The sequence below is a fragment of the Myotis myotis genome, unplaced genomic scaffold (genome assembly GCF_014108235.1).
Source record: "Myotis myotis isolate mMyoMyo1 unplaced genomic scaffold, mMyoMyo1.p scaffold_m19_p_10, whole genome shotgun sequence".
NCBI classification, from domain to species: Eukaryota; Metazoa; Chordata; class Mammalia; order Chiroptera; family Vespertilionidae; genus Myotis; species Myotis myotis.
In genome coordinates this window covers 51,428,978-51,438,901 of record NW_023416314.1, presented here as the reverse complement: position 1 = coordinate 51,438,901, position 9,924 = coordinate 51,428,978, and the positions used below count along the sequence as shown (strand labels likewise).

Genomic DNA, 9,924 nt, shown 5'->3' with positions numbered 1-9,924 from the left:
GGGGGATAATGTTCTACATAGGTCCAGCGCCACACTTACCTTCCAGTAAGTGTCTGGTGCAAAGTTCCTGCTTTCTTCCTAATTGGCCTCTGAAGTCAAAGACATGTGGGTTCATATACTCCCCACATCCGCATTAACTGTTTGATTCTGGCAACATTACTTAACTTCTCCTGGCCTCAGTTTCCCCATCTGTAATGTGGCCCCACCCCATAACAAAGAAACAGAATTTCCGGAGGATGAGGCCCAGAAATCAGGATTTTAAAAAGATTCCCAGGTGATTCTAATGTGCAGCCAAGGTTGAGAACCACTGGTCTAAGACATAATTTATTCAGAAAAATCCAAGACAAATTTAGTATGATTTCATTTATTAAAGAATAAAAGTTTCTTTCTAGTATATTCTGTCCAACTATGAATTTCATTTAAAATCTTTTAGAAAGAGCAAATCCACATTTTAAAAAAATTCTAGGTAGTTATAATACTTTGGTTGCCAAGTTTTAAAAAATGAGGCAAGATTATATAGTGAGAGTAGAGAAAGCAAGATGAAGTGAAATCACCCATGACAATCTGTCATATTAGCCATTATGCATTTCAACATCTGCAACTGAAAAGTCACAGAAGTCAAAAAATAAAAACAAAAAAGACTCCCAAGGAACACAGACTGCCTGATGATGTTGCTAGAATATTTAGCCCTATGTCCACTTCATGTAAAAAATAAATTAAGTATAAATAATGAGGTGAGGGGGCTGGTGTGTTCTCAGAGGGGCAAGAGAATGGGGCCAAATGCCTTTCCTCTCCCACACTCGCTACACAAAACTCTCCTCCATGTTGCTGCAGAGTAAGAAAGAGTCCACAAGCCGGGGCTGGACCAGTTGCTGGAAGTCGGAGTCCTGGAGGCCTTCAGGACAGACCCCGGCCAATCTACGCAGGGCAGCCTGGGAAGAAAACAGAAGAAATGATACGAGTCGGACTGGGCTCTGCTCAGGCGCATGTATCTCCTTCAACTACCAGAGAGATGCATTTCAGGAAGTGGCTTGTTTACCAGGTAATTTGAACTGATTGTCACCTTAACACCTTTGGTCATCTGGTTCTTTTGGTCACCTGATCATCATAGCAATCGTATCACTTGGTCCCCTGGTTTCATTTGCACCTTGGTCACCATGGTGGATGTCATCTGAAAGTCTTCATGATCTTAATAATGGTCTTGCCATCTTGGTTTTTCATCCTAGGAACCTGGTTGTTTTCAATATCTATCATTTTAAGGATCTGGTCAACTTAGTGAAATATGTGGTCATCCTATAGACAAGAACTGCCAGGGGCATCAGTAGATGCTTCCAGATCCTTAGAGGAACCCTAGAATGGCAAGGGCTATTCACTTATCCATAAATTCCACTATGTTCTGAGCAAGGCAGTATGAGAGGAGAAGGAGGGAAGAAAGAAAGAGAGAGGAAAGAAGGTCATAAGGTTGAAGGAGGGGGAGACTCTGCCACTGAGATGTGGAAGAACAGGAAAGAGAGGTGCGAGCAGAATGAAACCACTGCTCAGATCTTCACAAACTGAGTTTCACTTTCCCGAGTGTGCTACCCTGTTCCACACTCACGTGCCCGTGCTCAGCTCCTCTCCGTGACCTGAGGGCCCTCCCCACTCTTTTCTAGCCAGGAGTTGCATTCATCCTGCGAGGCCGGTCCCACTGTCACCTCCTCTAGGAAGCCTCCCCTGATTCCTTAAAGCAGAGACAGTTCCTCCCTCCCCTGTGCATGCACAGTCCCTGCACTGACCTTAACCTTCTCATACACGACTGCAATTGTCTTTTAAGTGTGTATCTCCCACACTACACTCTGAGCTCCTCAAGGGTACAGACTGTTTTATTTTATTTATTTTTTTCTGTATCTACAGCAGGTAGAACAGGGGCTGGCATGGGACTCAATAAATGTTTGCTGCCAAAAGAGATCAAATAAAGTGCTTTAAAATTGAGTCTACTGCTAGAGCTACCTTAAAATGCACATGTGAGCTGTGCATCTATACAGACCTCTTTACCAGGGAGCTGAAGTAATACATACTAAGTGCCCAATAAATACGAATTCCTTCCCTCTTCTAGAACCTGTACACATCAGGAAACAAGGTAGGAGCTTAAGGATGTCCTTCCCCTGGGAGACAAAGAAAGGGAGCAATATCTGGAGTGGCAGAAGAAGCAAAGAAGGAAGAAGGCCAACCTAGTGTTTCATTTAATCCTTACAGGATACTGCAAGGTAAGTTTCATGATCCCCAATTTGGAAATAAGGACACTAAGGCTCAGAGAGGGAAAGGGCTCAGAGAGAGAACGTGGCCTTCCTGAGATCACACAGAAGTTCAACTCCAGAGCTCTCATACCTACACACACAGCAGGATGCTGCAAGCACAGGACACTAGTTTATATTGAGTTTAAGGCAGACATAGAACTTATTACCTAGACATGAGAGGTAACCTATGGCTGAGAAATCATCAAGTTGGTGGAAGGAGAGGATGGCTTTAGTTGGCTGTGGGACTAACAGGCTCTGCCATGTCCAGTGGGTTAAGAGGGGCATGTGTCTCTGTCTTGGTTTTCTCCAGGAAGTAGACTCCAGGAGACTATCTCTTATTAGTGTGACCTCTTTTCCCTGGAGTATGACATCCCTAAGGGCTAGAGAGGCTGAATCTATAACACTTTCTGATTGCTCTTGATCCAACAGAGAGAAATAACCCCATTAACCTTGAGTCATCACAGTAAAAACAAGCCAGGATCTTCAGCAGAAGAGGTGAGACCATCGATGTATTTTACATCAACAGGGATAAAAATAAAGCAAAAAGGAAGAAGGAAGAAAAACTAGACAAAGAGAGAAAATAAACCCATACCAAGAAAATAAGATAGAAGAAAGTAGCAGAGACAGAGAAAAGGAGACAACAGAAAAAAGTAACAAAAAGGTAATATTAAAACAAAGATACAGAGATGAACTGATGAAAAAAATGAAACCATGCATGAAAGGGAGATGGAAAGAAGAAGAGATGATGACCAAAAAAAAGAGAGAGAGAGAGCACACCCCGGGGCAGGAAGCATAGGAGAGAGGTAGGAAGAGGTGAGGATGAGGAGGAGAGAGAGGTCTGGGGGGAATAAAAAGAAAGAGAGAAAGGGAAAGAAGGAGAGAGAGAAACCTCTAAGAGAGGAGGCAACATCTAGAACAGCGGTTCTCAACCTGTGGGTCGCTACTCCTTTGAGGGTCGAACGACCCTTTCACAGGGGTCGCTGAAGACCATCGGAAAACACATATATAATTACATATTGTTTTGTGATTAATCACTATGCTTTAATTATGTTCAATCTGTAACAATGAAACTACATCCTGCATATCAGATATTTACATTATGATTCATAACAGTAGCAAAATTACAGTTATGAAGTAGCAACGAAAATAATTTTATGGTTGGGGGTCACCACAACATGAGGAACTGTATTAAAGGGTCGCGGCATTAGGAAGGTTGAGAACCACTGCTCTAGAAGGAAAGAAAAGCAAAAACAAAACATAAGAGAGAGAACTAGAAACAGACCTGAAAAAACACAAAAGCAAATAGATACACAGAGTCCCTAGAAAGTCTACAGGGCATGAACCCCAACCATCTGGGAGCACCCTCTCCTCAGGGCCCAGGCCAGTGATGGCGAACCTATGACACGCGTGTCAGAGGTGACACGTGAACTCATTTTTTTGGTTGATTTTTCTTTGTTAAATGGCATTTAAATATATAAAATAAATATCAAAAATATAAATCTTTGTTTTACTATGGTTGCAAAGATCAAAAAAATTATATATGTGACATGGCACCAGAGTTACGTTGGGGTTTTTCAAAATGCTGACACGCCGAGCTCAAAAGGTTCACCATCACTGGCCCAGGGGCTTAAAGGACCTCCCACTCTTCCAAAGCCTTTCTCTCTCAGCCTCTGCTTTCCTCAGAGAGTTAACAACCAATCATCTCAGGATCTCATTCCCAGACAGTCTGAAAACACGTAAGTATTTAACAAGCCCAGCAGCCCACTGACAGCTGCTTCATTAAGGAAAAATCAAGCCTGTTTGCAGGAGACAATCTGTGCTGCCACTTTCGCAGATGTGGGAAACAACCATTGAAATGTCTTCCATTCCCCTGAAAGGAGCCTTTGAAGCTGGAAAGAACACCTTGAGGACGGGCAGGAGAGGCAGCCTCCAACTCCACCCACCAGACAAGGCACCTAGTACCTCCGTCTCATCAACCAGAGGACAGCACTCAAATAGGGAGGCCCTTCTGGCAGCCAAACCACAAACACTCACCAACAGGGGGTGCTGAGGGTGGCCAAGTCTACCAGTTCCTCAGCCAAGCCAAAAACAGTCACCAAACCCAAAGTCCTATGGAGAAACAAAGAGCTGGAAAAGGATCCTGACCACAAGAAGGCCCTGGGCTAGAAGGGGAGAAATTCAAATCCCTTCATGAGCCAAGATAACAAGACCAGGACCATAAGGCATGGGGGAGAAAGCATGTCTGAGACAAGATGGTCTGGTCAAAAGTCAAGGTCTTCAGCATCAGGCTGGCTGTGTTTCAATTCTAAGAGAGAACTCAACCTGCCTCCTACTGGGGAAAACAAAATCCGAGCAGGCAGGCTGTGTGTTCCTATCTTAAGCATGGAGGGCTCCCAGGAAGCTGCATGGAGGAGAGGTGTTTTGGTCTAAGTCTTGAGTGAGGTGCTGGCAGAGCTGTAGAAAGGGTATCTGCTTGGGCCAAGGGCCAAGGGTAGTGTTGGGTGGCTCATAACACTCTGGCCTAGCCAGCAGGATGGGGCCTGGAGGCAGTGAGAGGCCTCCAGAGCCTAAGGTGGGTGGGATTCCCACTGTGAAGGTCTGAACCACATGGACAGCAGGCTGTAGGTAACAGGGACCATGGAAGGATTGGTCATGGAGTGTCATGGTTGTAAACTGTCATGAGGAAAATTAGCCCAGTAGCTAGATGGAGGGTGATTTAGGAAGAGAGGGGCTCTCTTCTGCATCCAGCAACTTGTCCACAAGGAGAAATTTAATCCCTTTTCCACTGGAAAACCCTTTAGGAGATTGAAGATAGTGGCTAAGCCTTTCTGTGTGCGCTTCTTCAAACTAATGACATAAATGAAGAAGGAATCGCAGAAAGCCCTTATATCTGAATGGAGCTTTATAGGTTCCCAACACTTCCTCAGGGCCTGGTTAGTGTCAAGCAGTTGCTAGCTGCCTGAGTTGTGAAGATAATGGGAGTTGGGAGCAATTATTATGTTTGCCAGGTATTAATCTTCTCCATTTGACTCACTAGACCAGACAGAATTAAGAAGCTCTGTGAACCTGGAAAATCACATCTTTACATTCACTAATCTCTCACTGAAACTTAGCTTTTCCTTCTATTGTGGATGAAGCAACAAACCATGAAGTCTCAGCAAGCCCTGAGATTTGTTCACCAATAGAAATCCCAGGAACTTTCATATCTCATGATTGTGATAGGTAGCTTCAAATACCATTGACGCTCATTGGTAGGCAAGTTACAATGCTTATTAGACTCACTGATCAATCTTATTTAAGTTATTAGTTAAAAGTACACATGTTTAAATACTCTACAATTATCTATATGTATAAAAGGCTAATATGCTAAGTGTCCGTCTGGGTAATGACATCACATAGCAACGCCCAGCTTCCTCTCCCTAGCGACTAGCCTCCTTGCAGTTTCTTCAGCCCATGAACACAACTTGCTTTATAGCCAGATGGAAATACTTTACACTGAACCAAATGTCTGTGAAGCATTTTCCTGTGCCTCATCTCATTTGATCCTCACAGAAGTCCTGGAGTAGGTAGATAGGAGATTCAGTGGAATCCTATTTTCTTTTCATTAGCCAGAAAACGGAGATTTAGAAAACTTAGAAACTTGACCTGACTGAAAAGAAGTAAGAAATGGTGGACCTTGAAAAATGACTTTAGGTTTCTTACTGCACAGAATATAGTCAAACACTGCTGCAGTTATATATTTTACCCTTTGTTCTCCCTGCATGATCTACAATAATAATCTGCTTCATGTTGATATTTACTGCTGTATTGCTGATGATTACCTGAAAGAGAAGTTGAGGTGCTTCACTGGGCTGGAAAAAGTTTAGCTACATCAGAAAGCAGGTCTAATTAAGCAAGTTTATTCTATATCTATAAAAGGCTAAGTTGACTCGCACATGTGTGATACATATAAAGCTCTCGCTGGTGCCAATCGCATGCATGTGTTTCCATCTGTCATTATCAATTGTGAATTTGATTGACACTTCTATTATAGAGAAAGGGCAAATAGCGATATTAAAATATTTCTTCCAATTAATTATCTTTCAATGTGCACGAATTCGTGCACCAGGCCTCTAGTTTTAATATAATTGGATTCCTTTTTAATTCTATATATTTTATTGTATATGTTTAAAACATCATTCTGACAAGGGGTCCATAAGCTTCACCAGATCACCAAGGTGCAAGAAAGGTTAAGGTTGTTCTGCATGTACCAGAATAAAAGCCCCATGACAGCATAGATTTTTTGTCTCTTTTTTCACAACTATATCCTCGTAGCCTAGAGGAGTGCATTTTTAGAAAGAATCACTCAGTAAATATTTATTGAATAAAATGTATAGCATTTAGTGACCTACCCATGTCACACAGCTCATTAATGGCAAAACCAAGACAGGTGTGTCTGACTGTAAGGCCCTGCTGTTGCTACCCCACACTGCCCATCAGGAGCTCCCAGAAATGAGATGAACTCAGTTAAAACAAGATGGGTGAGAGGGGGCTTTACTGTGAAAGAGCTTAAAGGATCTCTAAATCCATCACTTCTCCCTTGCATCTTTTGAGGACCAATCAAGGATCTGGAAGCTAAATGGGTCTATTTATCCAATGGCTTCCCTGCTCCTTCATGCTTCCAACTGGAAGCTGCTCTGCTTTGGGATCTGTTACACCCCATCAGGGAGGAGTTCAGAGACAAAGCATACATTCCCCATCTGGTGCTACCGGATGAACTAATGAGAGACCCAAGCAGCAAGAAGAAGTCGGGTGGGGACTTCCCAGGATGCACTTGCTTGGTTCAGGTGAAGGCCCTGGTGGCTGGCTGAATAATATTCTCTGTCCCGTCCTATTGCCTCTTGTTCTGTTCCACAAAGGAGAGAAGGAAGCCACAATGCTTCCTTCCGAGGAGAAGAGGGAAGCTTTCTCACTGTGTCCGGTTTGGAAGAGGCAGGAGACATCCATACCCTAGCTCCCACGTACATCAGGCACAGTGACATAACTAACACCGCCTAGCATCCCGCCACCAGCCACTCAGTCTTGATCATTGTTCAGATTCCCTAGAACCTAAAGGTTTGTGGCTCCCAGCCTCCCATCTTTCACATATATGACTTCATATAATTGTCTCCAAAATTTTATGAATTAAGTGAACAAGTATTACTCTTATCATTTTGAAGAGAAAAGTTGAAGCCCAGAGAAGTTTCATGGCTTATGCAAGCCAACCATGACATAGCCAGCTCCCCTGACCAGGGGAAAAGATCGGGAAGACTGTGAACTCACCAGGCAGGCCACCAGCACGGCGTCACTGCTGTTCCTCTCTGAGGGCGATCGGCAGAGTTCAATGAGGCGGGACATACCTGCATGAAACACAGCTGCGTGAAACACACAGAGAACCTCAAGCTCTGGGTGGGGACCAGCCTGGCCAGGCCTGAGCCAGGGGTGCTCCACTCTCTCTCGCACAGCTCTCCAAGTGGGGCCTGTGGAAGCAGGTGGCTCCCAGTGTCCCTGTCAGCTGATCAGTCAGCCGGGGAAGGAGAGTGAACCCACCTGGAGGAGCTCGTGGTGGAAGCCTGCTCCCTCAGGTGTGAACAGACCCTTGTCAGGGCCAGGATGAGCTGCAGTGTCAAAACCAAACCCCTAAGTGCCAGAACCCTGGCTGGGACTGAACTTGGTTAAAACTGCAGCCAAGGTAGCACAGGTCTCTCTAAACAGCTACTTCTGTGGAGGTACCTCTGATTTTACCAGAGCCACATTTAGTGTTTGCATCTTTATCAGTGGAACGGTCGGCACCTTTTATTTCTCAATTACCTATCAGAAAATATGTTGTTGCCCAGCTGGTGTCACTCAGTAGATTGAGCCTTGCCCCATGCAGCAGGAGGTGACCAGTTTGATTCTCAGTTAGAGCACATGCCCGGGTTGTGGGCTCAATCCCCAGTAGGGGGTGTGCAGGAGGCAAACTATCGCTGTTTCTCTCTTATTGATGTTTCTATCTCTCTATCCCTCTCCCTTTCTCTCTCTCTAAAAAATCAATTAAAAAAAACACATTTTTTTGAAAAAGAAAAAATATATTTTGTAGCTAAAAATATAGAAAACTACAGATTGAGTAGGTTAATGTTGCCTAGGTCTTTAGAGAAGAAAAGTTAAATAAATAACTGCTTTTCAGCGCAAACTGACTTCCTTCAAACTTGAAAAAACCACCTCATTATAACAGAGTGATAAAAGGTGTGTGACAGCCCTACCCGGTTTGGCTCAGTGGATAGAGTGTCATGTCAGCCTGCAGACTGATAGGTCCCGGGTTCAATTCCGGTCAAGGGCATGTACCTTGGTTGCGGGCACATCCCCAGTGGGAGGTGTGCAGGAGGCAGCTGATCGATGTTTCTCTCTCATCGATGTTTCTAACTCTCTACCCCTCTCCCTTCCTCTCTGTAAAAAATAAATAAAATATATTTTAAATAAAAGGTGTGCGACACATTAGGTATATGTATCTTCCATAACTTCTTATGAAGCTGGAACCCTCTGCTGCCACAGGGTCACCTCTTGCCAACCTTGTTGTGCCTGGAGGACAGGCATGATACTGTCTCTACCTGGAGAGCCCTTTCTCAACCTTAACACCAGGATAACTCCTCAAACCACAGCTGACGACTCACCTCCTTGCTAAAATATTCTCTGACCCACCCAGATGAATGTGGGCTACTTCCATTGTGTAGCAAATGTGCTATGGACATGCTCTGAGCATTGCTCTCTGATGTTCAAGTGCAAATGTTTCTTTTCACACCTGCCACCCCATAGGTGTGTAAGTGCCTGTGGTCAGGACAATGCTATAGTTGGTGTTACATGCCTAGCACTAAGAACAGAGCCCAGCATTTGTTGGGTAAATAAGTGACTAACTAAAGGAATGAGGGATTTAATGAGTGAATTAATAAATGAATTAATGGTGAATAAGTAATAAATGTGCTAATAAATGAATAAACAAAAGGATGAAGTAATGAGTGAATGAACAAATGGGTAAACAAATAAGTGAATAACTGAATGAGGAAATGAATTAGTTGATGAAGAAATGCAGTTCTGATGAACAGGAAGTCTGCAGGTGAGTCATTGTTCTGGCCAACTAAAACCTCCCTAGATCCTTCCTCTCTCTTGCTTCAGCCCCAAATTAGAAGCTAGACTAGGGGCTGCACACCAGGCCTCCATGCCAGCATTTCCCAGCACCCAGCCAGACCTCTGTTGCCACTGTGAAATCGAGGCTGCTCCCCCATCCCCCAACTCCACTTCTGCTACAGCCAGTACCACTTACAGCTCAGCCGCACGGCCTCCTGTGCCACATCTGGGTCTCGGCTGAGACGGGCCAGGGTCACTGCAGCCTTCTGCTGGACTCGCTCGCAGGCTGCCACCTCAGCAGGGGTCCCAGATCTTGGCTTCTCGGACAGCATGCCCATGATAAGCTGGACCCCTGGGCAAGAGGCAATGAATAGTTGGCACTCATTCCAGTGGGGAGCCTTCTTGGAACCTGCTGGATGGATAGCTGCAGGGCTGGAGTAAAGGCTGTCAGAATGACTGAGGGGATATCACACATGTGAAGGAAGCTAGACAAGGCCACCTCTTCTATTCCTTCTGCCCTGGGGTGTCT

The 9,924-nt window shown here is 44.5% G+C and overlaps 1 protein-coding gene across 1 annotated transcript in view; it reads right to left on the bottom strand.

The window, feature by feature from the left end:
* Positions 1-406: 406 nt before the first annotated feature.
* The window catches only part of INSC (INSC spindle orientation adaptor protein), a 94,352-nt gene continuing 84,834 nt past the window's right edge, over positions 407-9,924 (bottom strand). Inside the window, exons 10-12 of the mRNA XM_036323168.1 lie at positions 9,592-9,747; positions 7,578-7,654; positions 407-932 (exon numbers count right to left, since the gene is read on the bottom strand). Coding sequence (XP_036179061.1) covers positions 804-932; positions 7,578-7,654; positions 9,592-9,747 — 362 coding nt within the window. The 3' untranslated portion in view covers positions 407-803. The remainder of the gene's footprint in view (positions 933-7,577; positions 7,655-9,591; positions 9,748-9,924) is intronic.